The 22,566-nt window shown below is 46.3% G+C and overlaps 1 protein-coding gene across 3 annotated transcripts in view; it reads left to right on the top strand.

The window, feature by feature from the left end:
• Positions 1-22,566, top strand: part of LOC105895473 (AT-rich interactive domain-containing protein 1B-like) — a 150,125-nt gene that overhangs the window by 114,411 nt on the left and 13,148 nt on the right. For 2 of the 3 annotated variants that reach the window (XM_031580836.2, XM_031580838.2), the window contains 7 exons: positions 954-1,034; positions 3,322-3,507; positions 8,645-8,960; positions 17,445-17,572; positions 19,912-20,051; positions 21,620-21,790; positions 21,944-22,153. In XM_031580836.2, coding sequence (XP_031436696.1) covers positions 954-1,034; positions 3,322-3,507; positions 8,645-8,960; positions 17,445-17,572; positions 19,912-20,051; positions 21,620-21,790; positions 21,944-22,153 — 1,232 coding nt within the window. The remainder of the gene's footprint in view (positions 1-953; positions 1,035-3,321; positions 3,508-8,644; positions 8,961-17,444; positions 17,573-19,911; positions 20,052-21,619; positions 21,791-21,943; positions 22,154-22,566) is intronic. The other variant, XM_031580837.2, reaches the window with a different exon arrangement.

Genomic DNA, 22,566 nt, shown 5'->3' with positions numbered 1-22,566 from the left:
AACTGCGTCTCCATCCATTACGCCGGTCTCTCCAGTTTCATAGTTTTGTGATGCTGTGGCGTCAGTCGTTACCAGCTCCCCCTCTGCTTGGTCCCCGTTGGTTCACAGACACCCCACCCCCCCCAGCCCCCCAGCCTGGTCCCCACCGGTTCACTGCTTTGGTCTGAGCCTGCCGAGTCTTTTACATGTTTTAATTTACACGTTTCCCCTTCCTGTTTCCCAAATCAATCAGAGAGCTTCCGCTTGTTATTACATTAATTACCACTGCAGGGCCAGAGCGAATTTTTATCCCCTGGTTACATGGGGACTGGGGAGGTGTGTGTGGGTTTAAGGGGGGTGGGGGTCTTGGGTGACAGTCAGGGACTCACTGTAGAAATAAATATTACTCTGTTGCCTATGATTGCATCCATTTTTATCTTTTTTTTTATCATCACTTCTGTTAGATGCCACATCCATGGTATGATCACACAGGAAGCGTTTTGTGTAAAAATAGGTTTGCCTATAGCTTCCAGCGATCTGTCTCTCTTTCTCTCTATCTCCATGTGGTTGTGACGGCAAGAGAAAAGGATTTAGAAAAATCAGATTAGACAGCCTGACGACTTTGCTGAGTGATAAGTGTTATTTTTGAAATATAAAAAAGATGCAGTCTTCCTTCCCCGATGAGAGCGGCTCTGTAATATCATTTTACCGCGTTTTCAAAGGGGGTGCCGTCACAACCAATATCTCTCAATATTTCCCCTCAAATCTGAGCGGAGGAGAGAAACTGCGATAAACCCCTCAGAACCAATGATGTATTAGTGAAGGCATAAAGTGGTCTGTCGGGAGAGCGGGTTTGATCTGTGCAGCGTTTTGAACGTCATCTAACCTACATTCCTCATGCGTAATTCAGTTAGAACATCCTGAATACTCACCCTCATCTTCTCTTCTTACTGCTCTTCTTCTGCTTTCTTCAGGGTCCCAGAATGCCCCACAGACTCCGGGGGGCATGTCCGACGTGGCCTCCCATCCCACAGGGAACCAGTCTCAGGAGAGGGGTAGGTGCACCACTGTTTTTCAAGCCACCCACGTTTGTGAGGTTGTGTTATTTCCATTAGTGGAACAAAGTCACTTTTGAGTCTGTAAATATATACTAGTTGTTTCTGGAGTCCTAGAATGTACACCCCACGAATCCTGAGGAGGGGCCGACACTCCACCCCAGTTCAGCCTGACAACTCTGTCAATAGGCTCCTATTTCACTAATCCACGGCCCACCAGGGAACAATTAAAGTCATATCTAATGGGTGTGGAAATGGGCAGTCATTGTCGGAGGCATAAAAGGGATATGATATGTGTGTAGTTACTTGCATTGTTAGTCCCTCTTGCTCTGGCTCGTTTTTTCGCTCGTTTTGATGGTAATTAGTTTTATACCATATATTGAAGATTCAGTCTTAGGTTTGATCAGTCAGGATTCAGGTTTATTCTTGAAGAATGGCGGCCGACCACTTGTGAGACAGAGACTTTCAGATCCATCCTCCCTCACAGAACTTCACCTCAGCATATCTGACTTATTCCTTGAAGAACAGTCTGTTAAATACACTATATCTAAGGGGTGTCACCGTCTATTCAAATGGGCCATGCATGCAGGGTTCTTTGTCTCGACCTGGGGGGGGGGGGGGGGGGGGGGGTGAGAGTCCAGTATCACACCTCACTACCCAGGTCAGAGACAAAGAATATTCACCAAGCAAAGTCCACTCATGGCTAGTTAAATCCAAATAAAAGTAACAATTATGACTAGGTATAATATCATTGACTTATTGACTATGGCATATTCTTATGACCTATGCTGGTCCCTTCAGTTTGTTGGTGTTGTCGTGCCAGTGATTTCGGACTGATGAGGCACTGTGGTTAACATAATGCCGTTCTAAAATATATGACAGTTCAGTCCTTTGAGTTCGGCCCCTTGAGAGCTCTTGTCATTTTCATACATTTAGCTGAGTGTCCTTTTTAGCTTACACCCCCTACCACCACCACATCCTCCTCCACCTACAGTTGTTGTTGTCCAGCTAAGAGCCCAAGCCACTCGAGTCAGCTCACAGAGGGACAAAAAAAACAAAAACTTGAATGCGCTGTTTGCTTTTATCACTGTCTGCACAATGTCCCCCTTCCCCATCCATTTTCCAGGCAATTTAAAATGCGGTATTACACTGTGGCTTTTTTTTCCCCTCTCCAAGTCCCCCACATTAATGGAAGCGAAACATTACAATAATGTTCCTCCCTTAAAAGCTGCTCTAGCTGGCAGACCGAGGCTGAGCACTCTCACTCCTCTCCGCGCCGTTGCCGTCGCTCTCAGACTTTTAGAAGCACGTGCTCCATGCAGTGAAGAGGAAAGCACAAGCAGCCTGTCGGGTCCATTCGCAGAAAATGCCCTCTCAATATAAAAAATAATTGTAGAATACAAAATATTGATATTTTCTTCCTGTGCACGCTCACTGTCACTGGTATTGGGATTGAACGCTTATTGCAGAGATTGTGCCAGGCAGCCATTTCCATTTAACCTAATGTGGAATATTACCAAAGTGAGTTGTTGGAACAGTGGCAACCTCTTTTATGGTTATAAGATTGGAAGTCTCCCCCTCACACACACGCACAGGTTTATTTTCTTTTAGGTTTAAAATGTAATAAAATGGATTTTAATCTAAACACAGGCTTCTGGAAGGATAAGTCCAAATGTCAGTGGGAATGCTGGAAGCACCTCAAAGAAAATAGCTCTTATAGAAGATACAGAGAAGATATCAAAATTAAATATAGCAAAAATCCAGTCACAGTTTAATTACATTTTCCTTAGTAAATCTAGTATGTCTTCACATGTATTTGGCAGGCTGAGAATATATTTTGCTAACGGCATTGATTTCTTCGTCTGACACAAAATGTATAATGTGTTAACTCACTGTAAGACTGCATTGTAAATGCAACTCTAGGGCCAGATGTGGGTACATGAGAGGGTATAAAGTAAATTGAAATCTTAAGGGGCCATAACCTTCAGTGGCAATTGGCTTTCATTGCCATATTTATTGAGACTGCTACACGTTCCAGTCAGTGAATGACTTTGGAGAGAATAAGCACTGGTTTATTGAACCTTGCGCATGAAGTAAAACTGAAAGGTGCAGTGGGGTTGTCAATGCAGTATCAGAGACATCTTATGACATCTTAGAAAAAAATAAAGAAGAAATAAACATTTTTTAGCACTTTTTTCACTGAATTTTTTTTGTTATTAGGGCAAACATTTGTAGCTTTTGTCACCATTTGATCGTCCGGTGTATTGCTTTTGTATTCGTGCTCCAGGATTCATGTCCAACATGCACCGGAATCAGTCCGTGGCCCAGTTTGGTCCCCAACAGTCGGGGGCCCCGATGTCCCCACACCGCTCCCCAGTGGGACACATGCACCCTGTCGCAGGCTCCTACCAGCAAGGGGGCTCCTCCAACAGTGGCTCTTACGGACACCAGAGCAGTCAATATGGACCACCAGGTGAGCGTCTTTTCTTGCGTTATCAGACAACTAATTTGTGTTTTGTACCATACATTCATGCATCATATGTATTTCACACAAAAAATCCAGAATTGTTTTTTTTAAATGGTTGGTAGTCTCAGTTGCCACCTTTGACGCGACAATTCCAGGGTGGCAGAGGAGAGCCCATTTTTTAGAAGTATGGCCCACTTATCGCTATATCTAGCCACTTTTATAGTTCCTCACTGTTGAAGTCATATGGCGCCATTTTCCCGGTGAACATGGAATGCAATGGGAGAGTCTGAAACTGTAAAAGATTTTTAAGGAAAGGTAATGTAAAGGATTTGTATCTAATCCTCTCTCTCTCCCTCTCTTTTCACCCACACACCACCAGTGATTAAAGCTGAGGGACAGGGAGGTCAGTAGAATATTCATGAAGTGTTTGAACTCTATAAGCACCTTCTCACTCTTTTTGTTATTATTGGATTAAGTAAAGATTGACTCGCAGCTTTAAAACAGGTTGGTTCCTGAAATGGATGGCCATGTCCAGTCCTATTAAAAAGGGGTCAGTGTATTAGTGCTGGCCTACAAACCAATGATGCAAGCTTAAAACAGCCAGGCTAACTTCATTAACAGAGCTGAGAGGCTGAGGAGCAGAGGTCGTTATTATTCTGAAGACTCCTCTGACCTGTGGCCAGCCAAAGAGCTCTGAAAGTACCGGGCTGGCCAGGAACGCTCAGCGGTCAGGGCCTGTTTCTATAGTAACTGTCCACTTGGCCAGCAGACAGCAAAGATACTTTGGGAACACTGATTTAACAGAACGGAGGCCCAAACCACTCTTTTTCCCCCTGCCTTCCTGCTTGCCAGCATCCCCTCAACCCCACCCCCCACATCCACAAAAAAAAAACTAAAACAGAATGAAATACATAAATGAATCTAGCTTCTTCATCACATCCCTGGAAAGGAGAAAAACTGTATCTTTTCATTGATTTGTGCATTGAATGTTGAGCAAGTGTGTGCTCTGCGTTCCTTCAGGGTCCGTGTGTGAGAACCAGCCCACATGTTTGTGTTTAAAGCTCACCCAGCGTTCCAGTCATGCACCAGATAGAATATTACGGTATTCATAATGCTCGCTTTAATGTGTCACCATGATAAATGCATACTCCCAGCACAGCCCTTAATACCACCGAGACCCTCCCATTCCAACATTGATTAATAGTTCAGATGCGTTTGGTATTACCCTCTCCCGCCCCCTATTTTCCCTTAATGTAACTCAGGGGGAAAGACGCCCCAACACAACACAGCCATGAAAATAACAGAGGAGGGGTGAAGAAGAAGAAGAAAACTGAAGCAATGTACTCAACCTAGCGTGAAAAGTTAGCACAGCTGATATCAGTTTGCTCTCCTGACACGGAGCCTCCCTCCCACCATTGATCGCGTGTGTTACAGAGGCTCCGCTGCTATCGCTCATCCCCCCCTAGAACCGTGGCACGGAACTCACTGCCGGGCCCGAGTTCTGAAAAAGACCTCCTCAGGTCGGGCCCGAGTGAACAGGCCAGCCAGCTGCTACTCATTGTTCTTAATGACGAGTCCATCTGCTTTCTGTCTTCTCTCCTGCCAGAGAATTACTAACCCATTAAACCAACATGGAAATGGGCTCCAAGTTCCCTGATCTCTTCCTGCGTGTTTGTCTTGGCTGGTCAAGTTAGGGCTGGGAGGTGCATATGCTGGAGGCTTTGACAGCCGAACACACACACACACACACACACACACACACACACACACACACACACACACACACACACACACACACACACTGAGACTCCCATTCTGTATTCCTCCCGAGAACAACACAACACATGCTCATGAAGGCGTGGGTTTTCACTGTTAAGTAAGTAAGATGAGTAATCAAAGGAAACTGTTGCAGTGTATGGGAGTGTTTCATTGAGAGTTTCAAAATCTCTATTGAGACAAATGCTTGGAGGTTTCTGTAGTTTTGTCTCTGTTAATAAATAATAGGCACATCACAATAAGAAAACCAGGATGTAAGTTCTAAGTAAAGTAATTCACAATGAAAAATATGGACCCACAATACTCAAGAATCACTACATAACATGTCTATAAAACACCTCATTCCGAACCTGGTCTGGATGACATCCATGGTATCCCAGTACTTCCTAGTTGCACTTGGTAAGCTCTACTTCCCCAGAACTATCTGGAAGACTTTAGTGAGAGATTTCCGGTAATAACCACCTTGCAAAGGCCAGCAACTCTCCTCCAAAGCCCTGTGCTTGGCCCACGTTGCAGTTTGGAAGGAGAGGACGCGATCACTGTCAGCCCTGGAGCGAAGGAAGGTTTTTTGGAAAATGGAGAGAGCTGAGCACAGAGCCCTGAGGCACATCGGGGCTGCAATGCACCAGAGACTCCCTGCTGTGAGAGATGCTGAGGTGGCTGAGAGAGGATGTGGGGCCTCAGGCCAGGAGACAGCGAGAGAAAAGGGAGCGTGATAGAGGCTGAGGTAGCGAGCGAGAAAGAAGGCAAGAAAACTCCTGAGTTGGGGCAAAAAAAATATACCGGGGTGATTTGCTGCCACTGTGGCAGTCGTCAAGGAAATAAAGTCCTGGGGCTGAAATCCATACTGCAGGCAAATAATTTTATCAGAACTTCTCAGAAATGTTCAGCTCTTCTCCAAGAGAGACTTTCTTCTATATTTTTTTTAATCTCCTGCAGTATTACTTCAACAATTTACAGTCGCACTCTTGGCAGCCCACTTCAATCAGGCGCTCATTTGTATGTAGCCCATTTATTCGCCGCTAAGCAACATTTTCCGCCGCGGCAGCCATGATTGGGGCGAGTTGGGCCTCGAGAGTGCAGCGTTTCAGGGTGCTGTTTGCTGAGGAAGCAGTGGTTCTAATCTGCCCAGTCACAGCGCTCTGTTTCCCGCGGGAGTGCACGGATTAAGTACAGCTCAGGAACAGCGTCCTCGGAATGCGTGACCGTGCCTCGAATTTCCATGTAATTGGTAACGCACCACAGTCCCTACTTTTCTCCCCTCGGTCACTTATAAATACCACACCTCCTCCCACCGGTGACCGCCCATAAAGGGAACACCAGAGGGTGTCCGCGGAGGCCCGGAGAGAAATGGCTCTGTTTCATTTCTTGCTTGAGTGTCCACGAGAGGAGCCCTCATGGTGGGTGTGGGGAAAAAAACGAGGAGGGGATCCCTAGATCTATTAAGTTATTTGTAGCAAGACCCTATTGGCCCTCTCAGCAGTGGAGAATGGGGGGGGGGGGTCTCTTATCGTTCTTCAAGAAGCTCTTTGGCTGAGCACCAGTAATTTTGGAAATTAACCGGTTTTTGGAGGGGAGAAAGTGGGCGAAGGAAGCTGTCAGTGAATCATTTCAAAAGCCACAGCATTTAACTGACATGCAGCCAGGTTCTTTGTGAGTGTGTGTGTGAGTGTTTGTGTGTGTGTGTGTGTGTGAGTGTGACTTTGCTGAGCCAACAGCATGCAATTCTCAAACTGCCCTAAAGCCATGCTCTTAAAACCCAAAGAACACCTCCGTTGTCGAGAGCCTTCACTTTGTGAATGCATCCCTCAAAGGCATTCTACTGATCCGTGTGCGCTGCCCATTAAACTGAGGTCCAGGTGATCCAACATTAAAGTGCAGTTTACAGTGCTCCAGCAGACAGACTGACACTGCGTTCCTCTCAGGCCTCCAAGAGTCTAACGATGGGATAAATAGACGACTAAAATGGACACAATAGGATCCAAGAGAACAATGCAAAGTATCCCTGTAGGAGGCCATTACGTCCTCCCAGCCCAGAATGCAGCCAGAGACCATGCAGCATCCATGAAGGCCAAAGCTGAATCAGCCCATGCTGTGAGAACAGGCCCGTCCTGCTGACTGTTCCCACCCCCCCCTCCCCAACACACTCAATCACACACACACACACACACACACACACACATACACACACACATCAACTAGATCTGCAGAGAAGGCCTCAGGATCATGTTAGAAACAAACATGCCAGATTACCCACGGGTCTAACTTGAAACTCCCAGTGAAGAACAAAAAAAAAAAGAGAGAGAAACAGCCCGCCACAATTCTGTAAATTTCTCCACGGTGTAACCGTCAGCTCCAGCCATGCTTTGACTCTGTCCCGGTTTTTTCGCGGCATCCTTGGAGATTAGGAGTGTTCCTCTCCTGGCATCCTTGAGGACGCCGCCGTGTGCCGAGAGCCTCGGAGATAAATCAAGGCTGCTCCAGCGAAGCCACTCAGCTACATCTCCTGCAGTAGATTTCATCAGTCTTGCTTGAGAGGGAGAAGAAAGCATTTATCAGTCTACTTGCACATACAAAAACCCACCCCTATTCCCCAGTAGACTTAACGTGGGGTGGAACATCCGCATAGAGCAGCAAGATTGTGGAATCCTAAACAATTTTCCTCTCCTTTTCACAGAATATTGTGAGCTCTCTCTCCCTCTCGATTCCAAGCAGGAAAAGCCTTAAGGTTGGAAAGAAATTTGATCCCCTTTACTAGACATATTCTTAGAGGATTAGACTCCAAGCCCCAACCAAAGCACCCTTAATCAAATCAAAATAAATAGCCCCATCACAAAAGAAACACAGAATTTTCCACTTAAATTTCTCAAGGATTTGTCCTGCAAGGGGGAAAAATATCACTTTGACAGTGTGAGAGCCAACTGGTATGTATGCTTGTGTGTGTGTGTGTGTGTGTGTGTGTGTGTGTGTGTGTGTGTGTGTGTGTGTGTGTATGTGTGAGAAAGAGAGAGTATGTGCGTGCATATCCCTTCATTTCCCAGCTGTGTATTTGCGTAGCTGGAACCGAAATGGATAGGTCTAAGCCTCCGAAGTGCCTGTGTTGTCACAGTGCTCTGCCACTCTGGAGGGAGGCGAGATCATTTATGAGCGCTTAAAATGGCTGTTCGGCGATCCCAAAACCTGAGCTCAAGCGGCTCAATTGTTCCCTCGTCGATTCAGCAGTCCTGCCCCGCTGCTAAAATGTCACAACTGCACCCCAATGACACAGACGGCGCTTCCATTAAATAAAACAACAACTGTGCGCACTTCACGGGAAGAGAACTGCTTGGCAGGCAGTAAACAACATATTTTCTTCCCTTTTTCCCAGGTAACTACTCGAGACCGGCCAATTACAGCGGAGCGCCCAACGCCAGCTACAGCGGGCCAGGCCCGGGCATGAACAACAACAGCCTGGGGACGAACGCCAGCAGCCCCATGCACGGGCAGGGCCCGGGGCAGCCCATGGCCATGGGTCGGAGCCGCCCGTACTCGGGCAACGTGACGGGCATGGCGCCCACCTCGCCGGGCATGCCACAGCCAGCCGGGCTGGGCATGGGGCCACCCATGGGCAACGTGAATCGTAAAGCCCAGGAGGCGGCGACGGTGGCTGTGATGCAGGCTGCTGCCAGCAGCGCACAGGGGAGGTGAGTCAGAGTCCTTCAGTACCACCCAGCACAAGAATAGACCAAGAGAATAGATGAAGTAAATAATGTAGCATGACCACAGAGATCAATATAAGGAAAAAATACCACTCTCGTGTAGGTTGTGTATGAGTCACACTCTGCTAATAGACTGTTTATAGGCACTCCTTTGAGAGTAGACTTTTGGGAGAGCTGAGAAATATACAACCACTGAAAGGCAGCCACTGACAAAAGCAAGGACACTGTTAGATGAGAGAAATAATTGACTGGCCAGCCTCCACTAGAGGGAGTGTGAGAGTCAAGCCTTGTTATCGCTCTCAAACATAAACACAAACGCTATAGTTATTCCTTGATCCATCATTGACCAGACAACACTCCAGTGTGGCCATATACATCTGCACATCATATACAGTGTAGAAATGTAGCTGTGCATTAGCTGTTGAAAGGAAGAGAAAAGAGGTGATTCAGTCGCTGATATAATGATAATTGACCATAAAGTGCTTTTGTACAGAGCTAGTTTTCTTTTTCAAAAATATTGTGTCATGAGCCAGTAACAGATCTGAAAAGAGGCCTTCTGCTGCATTTATTTTTCTCAAAATGTTACATTTGATCTAAAGCACCAGTATCAAGTTTAAAGCATATGTAGCCTGCAGCACACTCTGTGCAGTAGCCACGACAGCTGAGCTGATACTAGGAGAGAGACATTAAACACAGAGACATAACGCTACGCTTTGAGGAGGTATGCAGAGCTGACATATGCTAACGTCTGATTTCATACGGTGACGTTTAACATGTGTCTGCTCACTCTGCCAGTCCCATCTGTTTCTTAGCGAGCATGATGCTACACATTCCATGGAAGTATCAGCTTTCAGCAGCTTTTCAAAGCTAGGGTAAAAAAATAAATAAATAAAGGAATTTAAAGTTTATTGTTTGGTGTCTGTCTCGACACTTGGTTTTCCTCTTGAGAGGTTCTGTTTCCCGGCACTGGGCTCAAAGTCAATGGGGGTTTGTTTTGAATTGTTTTGCTGTTAGTCTTGAATGTGAAGGCAGGAATGTTTCGTAGTCTAATGAGTGCCAGAGTTGTTAGGGGCAGTAGGAGACAGGCACTCATGTTGGATCTGGAAATAGCAGGAGAGACTGAGTGAACCAGTCATTTTGCAGAAACACTTGAAGGGCCACGGAGTGGAACAGAACACTCATCTCGGCACCAGCGTTCTGGGAAAGTGCTTGAGCATGAAAAGAACTGCAGCCGTCAGATTAAATTCATACCGCCTCCTGCTGCGCTAAGCACCAAGAAATCATCTCCTCCAACAGTAAAAGTGGTCAGGTTGAAGCATCTTTTTTTTTTTTCATGAAACCCTTTAATTTTTGCAGAAGGTCTCCATTCCCAAGACCCCCTGTCTACACCAGCCAGGGTCACCCTGGACCAGGCCCACGACACCCACCTGCCCCCATACCCTCACCGCACCCCCCACACCGACTCCACGCCCCCCCACCTCAGTTCTCAGACACCCCCCAAAGCGCATCAGTCCGAGCTGTATGGGTAGGTGGACCACCAGGTCCCGTCGCCACTCTTTTCTAATAAGCCCTTATTCCTCTGGCTTAGGTCTGGCATGGGTCTTGTTCTTCCTTTCTCTCTTCCACCCTCGCTATGGCCAGAGTGCCTTGTACAGAAGTTGTGTGTGAAAAATGAATCAATGAAACTGCCAGGTGCTTTTTCACGCCTCACAAAAAAAAAAGAAGAACTGTACAAGGTTCAACATCTGCTGCCCTGAAGTATTGGCTTTACTTCTGTGGTTTGCCGGAGCTTGTTGTGTTTATCCTGTTGTTTTTACGTTCATGCTAAGGATTGACGATGCCAAACCACAGCGCTGCCGCTTCCAGTATTTCACTTTGCATTCATCGGACTGAATGCATTTCTTTATTATCCAGATAAACCGCAAACAGATGTTGATCCTCCATTGAGCTGCAGCGTGCGCGCTAACACCAGCCCCTTCGCTCTTATCCTGTCACAACTCCCCCGCGAGGGCCATATGCACCTGAGGGAGCAGGGGGTGATAACTCACAACGGATAAAGACCCGAAACGGAGGCCGGCGTCGTCTGGGACACGCCGTTCAGTTACAATAGTGTCCCTTTAAAAGAGCGAAGGACAAGTGCCATCATCACCACAGCACGTTAATAATGACAAATTAAGCGCCATCCGCGAGCTGTTAACAGGCGCCTTTGTGGAGCACTGCAGTCGATACATCATAAGCCATTTGGCATTTTGAGGAGAAGTTTGTGTTGACACTGGCGGGTGATTAATGGGGAGGGGGGGGCATCAATGTGCGATGCATTTCCTGGTATGTAAATGCTGAAGAAGCCATTATGAGACGGCTTGGCTGTCAACAAGAAGTGGCACAACATGATGCATGCCGCTGTGCCCAATCAGAGGGGCTGTCAGTCAACTTCTCTCACCCCCACCCCCGCCCTCATGCCTCCTCCCCTCTATCAGACGTCCAGACGTCTCCGTGGTGCGCACAGGGAACCCATCGTCTCTGACACATCCTAAAAGACTTTGAACGCGTTTGTGGTTTTGCGGGATTGTTATCGTGTTTTCTTTTAGCATTCAGGAGCCGATGTGTATTCCTCAAGGTTATACTGAGATATGATACGGTCTGGACATTTTTCAAGGTTGCCAGGCAATTCAGAGCAGTAACCATAACCCATATTTTGCAATACACTAAACTGTTTGCCATTTATCAGCTCCACGCGACTGACCAGACTGTGTCCTTGCCACTGCTGTGTGTGTGTGCTGCTCTCCCTGGACGGGAGCTGGAGAAGAGCTGATTGCAACGGACTGTTCCGTCGCCAACAACCTCTGTTCCTTAACTGTAATGCCCAGGGGCTGACTGTATGTTCAATGAAATCCGAGGGATCAGCAAAACCTACCGTGTGCATCGTGGTCTACTAAAATCACTCATTCGCTCTTGCACAATACCTGGTGGCCTGATAATAATAATTATGACTCTGCTTTGTTCCTGCTTCCTCCGTTATTCGCCTTTATTTCAGGTATTTGAGTTGAATCATTTCAGGCTCTGGAGATTGCTTTGACAAAGGCTTGGGGATGATTATGAAAGGTAATTAAAACAACCTGACAGAAATAGATGAGATAGAAGGAGAGAGGCAGAGAGAGAGGAAGAGAGAGGGAGAGGAAGAGAGAGAGAGAGGAAGAGAGAGAGAGAGAGAGAGAGAGAGATAGGGGGTAGTTTGCGTGGCAGGAAGGGCAACAGGGCCCTGCTCTTCCCCCTTCTCTTTCCCTGTAGCCCTGCTGGTCCTCTAGCTGACTTTGAGAACGCACACAGTTGACAGGCCCCTACTTTGTGTGCATCACTGCACCGCCACGGCAAGCCCTGGCCACTGAGTATAAAATACAAGCGACAAGCCAGTTAAACCCCCACGCGCTCTCATTTTCCACCTATTGTGAACCTTGCTGTTTATTTTTCAGGCTTTAGTTTGTGTGTGTGTGTGTGTGTGTGTGTGTGTGTCCCCACCCTGGTTGAAAGCTCTTGAACAGCTGAGAGCATTTTGCTGAAAAAAGGAGTCCTTGCAGGCTCTTTTGAGGAGAGAGGAGAGTGAGCGAAAAATGTTTACTCTCCTATTGTGACGATGGCAATCTTTGCAGGGCATTTGGAAGCGTTTAGGGCTGTTTTGCATGGCGGGGAAATGACACAGAGTCTGACCATCTGCTTGCGTGTCTGGACCGGCGCTCCACGGCGTGACCCCGTGAAAGCACGAGGTGAAGCAATCAGATAACGAGGAGCGCGGCCTGAATGGGAGGACATGTGGTGATCCACGCGATCCATGCTGGCATTCGGGGGGAGAAACTCTTTCCTCCCTCCCGAAAGCCTCCTCAACAGCCGCGGTCACAGTGGTATTGTGTGGCTGCTCTCCTACAGTGAGTGCTCTCAAGGCCCTTTCACAAGCACAAAAAGTGCCATTTAATGATTCTAAAATTGAAGCTTTTTGGCAAAACTGCGTCGTTGCATAAAGCCATGATTTTAATTATTATAGTGAAAAATCGAGGTGTATAAAAGGGCTCTTTTGCATGTTACTCTTTGAGGTTTTACTTATAATGATTTTAGTTTTACTTCATATAAACTACGTATGTCTACTATATACTGAATGTAAATATGTATACCATTGAAGACCCGCATAGGTTATTCTTTACAGTGTCCTTATAATAGAATAGCCTTGTGGGTTTGCTGTACTACCATTAGAGGGTGAAAAAATGGGAACCGAGTTCACACTATGCTGCCAATCCATTGCTTACTGTGTATTATTCACAATTATTGAGATTGGGTTTGGGGGCAACACTGATCCAAGGTAATCTCTTTAGGGTGGAAGGTTGTGGATCTTCTCCGGGGCTCCGGGTAAAGCTGGCTCCAGCGAAAGACTCCCGGAGTCGCAAGTGACTCAAGTACCTCCCTGAGCCAGAGAAACAGAGTCTGGAGGGGAAGAAAGCAAATGAAACACACTGAAGAAAATAGAGAAAAGGTGGGGAGGGGGCAATCAAAGGAAATGGGAAAGCTAAAGGAGAGAGAGAGCGGGAGTGAGAGGGGGAAAAAAAACGTCTTGGGGGCAAATCCTCATCAAATAATTCATTTCTGACCTCCTTAGTAAGTAAATTTGCTAAATAAATAAGAGCTGCTTGAATGTCAAGAATCCAACAACGCCCCCGGCATTGTCGCTCGTAGCTTTGGCAGGAGCGAGTTGGCTTTAATAAATTGCGGGAATAAATGGCTTTTTTTTTTTTCCTTCATCAGGGCTGTTTGATGTGCAGCTTTTCTGGGGATTTAATATGTTCGAAGCTGTCCTTTCATTTTGTGTTTTATTTTGGATTTTTGTTTTGGTTGAGTCAGGCGCACAGAGCGAGTGCCACTGTCTTGGAAGCAGATTGGGCCCATATATAATTCAGAGCCTCCCACTGCCTCCACCAAAGCTGCCCCTCTTCTTCTCTCTCTCCTTCTCAATCACTCTCTCTCTCTCTCTCTCCGCTATCTCTCTTAATGGCACATTTGTCAGTGGCCCGGCTGATGATGCCGGTGACTGGTGGGATGGAATTAAACATGTAGGACAGATTGGTGATGGTGGATATGCGCATCCATCACAGATGCCTAAAAACTTTAGACCACTCCCAACTCATACCCAACCTGGAAACACTAGTTTTATTTAAGCTATGAATGGATCTTGAGGGGCAAACTAAATATTAGATAAGAAATAGGTATTATACCCATATATAATATATATATATATATAATATATATATATTATACCCAAATACCCATAGTTCTAGGCCTTAAACAGTCTCATATAAAGGTTCCAGTGCTGCGCTTGGGTAATTGCATAGTTATTGACGGGCCAGTTTGGTAAGAGGCTGCATCCTGGACATGGCCCATAATCACTGCCGCTAGATTCCACGGCTGTCGTCTCCCGCTTACATGTGGCAGAACAGCAGGAGCTCACGAGCACCCACGCCAAGCATGCTGGGACACGCGCAGTAAGAGGGCGGGCAAGACCAAGGGTGTCTCTTTCTGTCCCACAAGATGTGTTTTATCTGTGGGATTGATTGAATGTTCTCGCACTTGCACAGCAAGCTCTGTGAATCAACACCAGCAGAGATCAAGTGTCTCAAAGAGAGTGTTACTCTCAAGCCCAAACCCCTCCCCTCCATTGTGTGACTGTTTGTTGTATGTGCCATCAAATGCACTCCATTCCCCTGATTGATCTCTCTAGTCAACTGAGCTGCATGGCACTTCCCAGCAAGCCTGCTCTGACTCGCCAGTGGAAGGAGAGGGGGGGGGGCAGGGGGGGGCGTACTTTCTTTTTTTTCTTTCCCTAACGATAGACAGGGGAAGTGCATCACATCAGGTCCCTCTCAGTCCTGGGCACGACAGTTATCCATGGGAGAGGGGACACCAACCAGCAGCAAGTGTGCATATAACCCCCCCATTCTCCCACTCTTAGAGAGGAGTGAGAGAGAGGGGTTAGCAATGAAACAGCCCCCCCCCCACACTGCTTTACCCTAGAGCTGCCACTTTCCCCCACTTCACCTCCTTTCCCTCCCCTCTCTATTTTTCCTCTCTCCGCAGAGATGCCTGAGAGGCAAGATGAATGCGGAGTGCATTTTATCGTTATTATTTATTTTTTCATTTTTTTCTCCCTCTCCCTGATAGAGCCACATGCATATATTAACTATGATTAAACGCCACGCTTTCCCTCCGTCAAGTGTTTTAATGGCTTTTTTTTTTTGATGACATGAATTAGTAATAATGGTCTCGCACCACAGTCGAACTCTGTACCTTTTTTTTCCCCGCCTCTCTCCATCCCTCCCTCCCTCTCTCACTCTGTTTGGTGTTTATTGCATTATACACTTGAGAGCAGGGTGTTGTTGTGATGTGAGGGAATAAAGGGAGATGAGGACTATTTATTCACATGTAAAAATGAGCGATGGCGGACAGGGGCCCTCATCCGCATTGACGAAAAAGTGCCTCTCCTTCCATCTAGCTAACACCAAAATCAATCCAGCCCGGAGATTGCGACGGGGAGCGCGTCGCCAAGCCCGCGCCCGGTGACTAATTACATCTGTGAGATGCGATTAGGGGGGAGCCTTAGCAGACGAATTGGTCATGTTCGACGTCCTGCATCAAATGCTCGTGAGACGTCGTGTCGCCACGGCGATGAGTGATACTCCCTCCCCCTTTTTTCTGTGAGCAACGTTAATCCAGGTCGCACAATTTCAGTGTGTCTGGCTGTTGTCTGCCTTTGATTTGGCACGCCTCTGATCGTGTTGAATAGTAATGCAGATGGCAGAGGTTGAGTTGTGAATTGGATGTCACTAGGATTCTCTCCAGCTCGGATTGGACCGATTCAGACACATGGCTTTAACGTCTGTCTTTGTGGCTGGTTTTTAATTGCCTTCCCTGTAATTATCTTTGTCTGGCCTGGGAAAATCTCTGCTTTCCCTATCTGTCTAGGTTTCTTTCTTGATTATTCAGTTTCCCTGGTTTTTCTCTTCTTGCTTCAACTTGCCTGTCTGTCAGTCTCTCTCTCTCTCTCTCCCTCTCTCTCTATTTCTCTCTCTCTCTCTCTCTCTCTCTCTCTCTCTAACTCAGTAGTCCTTATCCAGGGATTAATGCCTCCTTCAGAAAGCAGGGCTCTCTCTGAGACGTCAGACACTCGCTGAAGTGGCTCAGTCCAGAGCGTGAGCATGCAGCAGGTTGCAAACGAGCTGTCTGACGTCCCGAAAATCATCTGAAGCGTGGAGACGGTCCAGGGATTGATTTCCCCTGTCTCCATGGCAACACATAACATGATCCTTTCGCAAAGACACCTTAATTAGTTAAATTATTACTTTGGAGACGGGGGGGGAGTGGGGTAGTGGGAAAAAGACGGGGAGCGCTGAATGGCTTCTATTACTCACCGTCTCTACACCCATCTCCCTCAGACAGCCATTTAGTTTTTGTGCTGCAACTTACCATCGACTCTTCCTTTCCCAGGATTGTGCCTCATTCTGTGAAAAGTGGCCCTATCTGCCAAGTCTGGCCCAAGCACCTGTTAATGGATTTTTGAATTGCATAATCTTTTCATATGCCTCGTTGCCATTTATTTTCCCCTGCTATTGAGAGTCGTGCCCGTCCTCTATAGAAGAGACAGCCAGTCCCATTTCGGTGTGGCTTCAGTGCAATATGCGGAACGGCTGTGCTCATAGAAACTGCTCAGCGCCTTTACAGCCATCATAAGTGAATGGTCCCCTCTCAGCAATTGGAGTGTACCGTTTGCGAAGCAGCCTACTGAACTGCCCCAGCCTGTGAGAAGCTGAGGGATGGAGAGCCGCCTGTCGCGTGTCATTATCGAGGGAAACGTAGAGCGTTTTGGGGGTTTAAGGGTTTTAACTTCTTCCTTCCTAATGACATGTTTGTCATTATTAGATATATTACTGTATATCATATAGTGGCATGGTGATGCAGTGGTTAGTGTCACCACCTTGTAAGCAGGTTCGGTTCCCGATCACTGCAGCTCTCCTGTTAAAGTACCCAGTGTTCACATGCATGATCCCAGTCACATTTAATAAGTATTCCAGGCATTTTGCTATTGTTTCTGTAAGCATGAAAGAAGGAATTTTAGGATGAGTTGAATTTCATCATTTTCCATTTGCGTGATTTATAACCAGACACTGAAAAAGAAACACTGCGTTTTATTTAGTTATTGTGCCTGTCAGTTGATTAAGTACGTCGAAGCTCTTCATGCCTTTATATTTACCTCTGACATTTTGCACGCTCGTAACTAACCTCTGACAAAACTGCCTGACATGAAAGCTTTGCTTTGAGGTGTTTGTGTTTTGTGTGTGTGTGTGTGTGTGTGTGTGGGGGGGGTACAGTGGTTAAGACTCACTCTCTCTCTAACTCTCTCCACCTGTCTTCCCCTCCCTCTCTCTCCCTCCTCAGGCAAGGGAACTACTCTGCCATGAACCAGATGAGTGGGATGGGGGCAGGTGCCCCCTATGGCCAGCCTCATGCCAACACCTCCGGCATGATGACGTCACAAGGCCCCGCCTACACCACTCCAACCTCAGGTAATGCCCACAGCCATGCAGTTTCCATAGCAACCCGGCACACAGACATACATTTGCTTTACAACAGCGGTACAAAATTGCATGGAGCCTGACAGGTGCTATTAGCCCGATTTAAGGTTGTCCGCGGCAGGATCTTTACCCTGTGCGGAAACACGACCATTAATTCAGCTGCTTTTGTTCAATCTGCTAAATGGATTCTTTTAAGACATAAAGGGTTTGTGGCTCCTCTTCATCCTATTTTTTGGTCCTAAACATACCTGAGCGATCCGGGCCTTGGGATTGGCCCTGAAACAGAGCAGGCCAGGGACTGCAGATGAATCACAGGCCCAAGGCTTCTTCAGAGAAGTCCATTCACCACTGTATGGCAGTTGTAGAAAAAAAACAATTAGTTTCACATTGTACTGCCCTTGAAAGTCGAAAAATAGGGACAAACCTTGGAACTTTTTTCAAACATTCTGTGTAACCTTGCACTCCTGGATCCTTTTTTCATGGTATTGTTTCTTTTTAATTTCACTCATTTCATTTAGAGAGGTTCATTTTAAAGAACCTTGTAGTAGGATAATTCATATTCTCTAAAGAATCTTTGATTTTCTTTCTGAATTAAGAAGAAATTTATTTATTTTTACAGTTCTTTTATTCTATATGTTTTTAAACTATGCAAAATATCTAGTGTACTAGATATTTTATGAAACTGTATACACTACATGCGCTCAGTATACAGTACTTTCCCTGCTACAAACATTTTCTCATTGTGTTTTATTATCATGGCAGTGTCTAATCTAATTACTCCTATCATTAAGATGTAATTAGAAGCTTTAGAAATACTGAGCTATATCATTTGATCTTCTGTGAAATGAGAAACTTGCTGAATAAAAAAAAAAATCTGCCACTGGAAAAACTAAATATACTGGTAGATACAGTATGTTTGAACTGTGTGTAAAGTTCAATTATCTGTCATTCTTGAACAAATCATGTCTTTGAGTTCTGAAGAGGCAAAGCTGTGAGGTTATAATGGCATCTTTTGGTTCCTAAATTGGATAAAAATAGATAAAGACCTATGCCTAATCCCCCTATGTGCATGGTTTTTACTGAAAGGATATTGGTCACCCTCTCCATCACTATTAGCGTGACCTTCGTTATTGTAGCCCCTGACATTACATATCCCTCCATCAGACCAGAGATGCTACGTGTTGCACACATCTGCTGTGCTGTGTGTGAAGTGAGCTGTTTTAGTTGTACTAGTTGAACTAAGCCATGTAAAGACTAGGATAGCAATTATTTGCGTCACATGAAGGTTGATGAGATGGTATTATGCACGCGCACGTGCGCACACACACACACACACACACACACACACACACACACACATACACACACACACACACACACACCCATACACCATCACTGACATTCAGTAGAAATCATATTTACGTGTTACACAGACATGTTACAGAGTATGATGGCTCAGACACGGGATAAGTGCCCACACATGCCCACACATATACTACATCAAATTCAAGAAATCACATTTTCTCATATAGACATACATTAAAGTTTAAACACTGCCATTTATGATGAATTGTGTGTGAGTATGCATCCATAATGCAAGACAGTTTCTTACAAATAAACTGTCAAGAAAGCCTGTAAATGTGATGTACTGCTCACACACACCCTGTGGACAGACAGAGTAGAGAAGCCTGGTGTGCTTACTCTCTCTGGAGTAGAACACACACACACACACACACACACACACACACACACACACACACACCATCACATCACAGACTCCCCATCCCAGTCCCTCCTCCCCCTGCAGTCACACCAGGGGACACGCAGCCAAGCAGCGCTGACATTTATGCTGGAACATCACTTCTCTCTTTTTCCTCTCTACACATTACCTCTTACTTTGACAATTCATATTTAGTGAATCGCTCAATCCTGGTCCCTGTAGGTGCATTTCTATAAAATGTGGATATTAAGTAGTGTCGTTTTTTATCTCCTGGTATGCACTGTGTGCCAAATACAGCAGCAGAACAGGTAATAACAGGATGTTTGCCAAAAGGTATTCTTTTATAGATGAGAAATGTTGTCTAATCTCAGTAATCTGATTTCTGCGACCGTTGAAATCTTACATCTAATTACACTGACTGGGGTTGTGAGCATATAATTAAAGTCTCTTGTATGTCAGCCAGCCAAGGAGTTTATTCAGCTGTGTGGGATGATTGTACTCCAGACTGTGTTTTTGTACTATTTTAACTCACATTCACATCAGCTGGGTTCGCTCACTCAAAGGGACTTCTCACAACAGTAATGTTTTCACCCCTTCATCACTCCTCCAGGAGCAGGAGGCATGGGTGGAGATGGTGTGATGGGTGCTGACCCCAAGCAGAAAGGAGGAGATGGAGTGATGGGTGCTGACCCCAAGCAGAAAGGAGAAGGCAAAGAGGAGCCTCCTACAGCAGAGCCCCTGAAACCTAAGGTCAGTGTTTGACCCCTCTCTGACCTGGGCTGTAACTGATTCAGCTGTGTACTCTGTGCCTAGTATGCGTTGCATATAAGTTGCAAATCTGATATACGTGTATTTTTTGCACATGCAAACGGTGAAGCTTTGTAAGCTTTGTGATTGTAAGACTCATTGCTGGGAAAGCTTCACTATTCCTGCGCTGTTGAAGATACACTAAAGACAGTAAGAACATTCACCCCCTCATGACATTATTACTCCTGTAATTCTCCCTGCCTTGGCCAGCTGACTGTTTATGTTACTTTAGTTTCTGATCTGTCCAGGAATCTCCTTCATTTAAACTCTCCATTCATGTCTCTGGAAATAATCCTTTGGGTTTTGGAATCATCTTTTTACTGACCCTTTGACTACATTTTAATGACAGACATTTTTCATAATGATAATGCTTCGCATCCTTCATCCTGCATATGGCCTCTCAGACAAAGGAGATGAAACTGTAGAGCTTTGAGGTTGTGAGGCAAACGTGGGCCCTGCTTTTAGAAAAGGGTATTTTGGGGTTCTGTTTTGTCACCATGTTTTCTTTACACTGATTAATTTATTCGTTTGCTTGCATTTTTTTAAATATTAATGCGCATTGATGTTTGCCGGCTTCATTATTGCCTTTAGCTCTTTGTTGCCCGATGTTCGCCTGCTAGAAAAGTTCTTGTGGGACCTTACTTACAAATACACACTCACACACTCACACACTCACACACACACACAAACAAATGTGCATGCCCACATGCACTCCTAAAATCCCAGCATTTTATCCGAACTCGTTTTTTCGCTCCCGCTTGCAACTTTTCCCTGTGTCAGCTGCCTGGCCCTTTGACTCCACTCTTGTGTTGTGTTTATCTCCCCGCAAAAACACAGACTCACTCTAAATCCCTCCCCTTTGCTGATCATGGTGCTTGGCAGATGAATTATTTAAGGCAGTCAAAGTTGTGCGCCAGGCCCCCAGAGCTGCCTGTGGAGATCATCAGTGTGCAGGAGCTCTCTCTCTCTCTCTCTCTCTCTCTCTCTCTCTCTCTCTCTCTCTCTCTCTCTCCCTCCCTCTCTCTCTCTCTCTCTCTCTCTCTCTGCTCCAGAGGTGGAGGGGGAGGCGGATTGGGGATGGCGGGGGCGCTAGCTTTCGCTGACACGTGCAGTCTGTCACAACAGCGCTGCATCACTTATAATACCTGTGCCCACAGGCCAGCATCCCAAACAGGGATGAACTCAGGGAGAACAACAGTGCCACACCTCATCTTTGTTCTTCTTTTTCTCCTCTCTCTCTCCGAGTTCTTCTGAATATCAATAGTCTCTTTCTCCTTTCCTCATTTTCTTTCTTTACTGTATACTCTGCCTCCTCCCTTTCTCTTCCCCCTTTTCTGTTTTGCTCCTTTTCATGCTTGCAGTTGTTCTCTGTCACTCCAGCCAATAGGGCGGGTTTGTAAGCACTAATGGAGAGCGTACAGCAGAAGTTGAAGTGAACCACTAAACCAAACCACTGAACCAACATGTGAACTCAGTGTCTGACGCTTGATTTCCCCCCCTCCCCTCCTCAGGATGGCTTCAACTCCCAGTGTTTGTCCCAGCCCCCGACCCCGTCTCCCTTGGCCCCGAGTCCAGCCAGCCTGTCCTCCTGCCACGGCGACGACAGCGACAGCATCAGCAGTCCCGTCTGGCCCAAGACTCCATCCAGTCCAGTACGTGGACCCACACCACTGCCCTCAGAGGTTCCTCTTTTTATTCCCACTCCATCCTTGAATTCTCTTTCTATCACACCATCCCCCATGTCCCAGTACATTTTTATACCTACCATTCCCCCTCTCTCTTACTAATGTATTTTCTCTTTCTCTCTTTCTCCCTCTCTTTCCCCTCGTTTGTAGAAGTCCAGCCCGGCTCTCATGGCTGGGGATAAGGTATCCCGGCTGTACGAGCTGGGCGGGGAGCCAGAGCGGAGGCCTTGGCTGGACCGCTACCTGTCCTTCATGGAAGAGCGTGGCACACCCGTCCCCAACCTGCCGGCCATTGGCAAGAAGACTGTGGACCTCTACCGCCTCTACGCGGGTGTCAAGGAGATCGGGGGCCTCGCCATGGTGAGTGTCGCTCTGCTCTGGTCTGTGTCGTAAGACTCCAGCAGGTGTGCGGGTAGCTCACTGATAATGATCTCAAGTCTGTGGAGAGCAGGGCTACAGCGTCCTCCGTGTACTGTTCAACATTTCCTTTGTAAACTACAGGAAGTTACTGGCAGCTATTTGCCAGTAACAAAGTGTAGTTCTTTTTGTAGTATTTTACCAGGATGGTATTCACAGTAAGAAGAGGCCTCCTGTAAGAAAAAAAAGTTTTACTTTATCTCCAGTAAATTACCAGAAGGAAGACAACAGTAAGTCACTGTAATATTTTAGTTTTTTTATCTACATCTGGAATAAGCCTACTGTAAACCAACAGCAGTATCTCACTGGTAGCTAATGGTCAGTAGATTATTGTAATGTTGTTTTATAGTGATCTA

The sequence above is a fragment of the Clupea harengus genome, chromosome 14 (assembly GCF_900700415.2).
Source record: "Clupea harengus chromosome 14, Ch_v2.0.2, whole genome shotgun sequence".
In the NCBI taxonomy this organism is placed as follows: Eukaryota; Metazoa; Chordata; class Actinopteri; order Clupeiformes; family Clupeidae; genus Clupea; species Clupea harengus.
The sequence above is the reverse complement of the archived record's forward strand: the minus strand, read 5'-3'. Positions and strand labels throughout refer to the sequence as shown.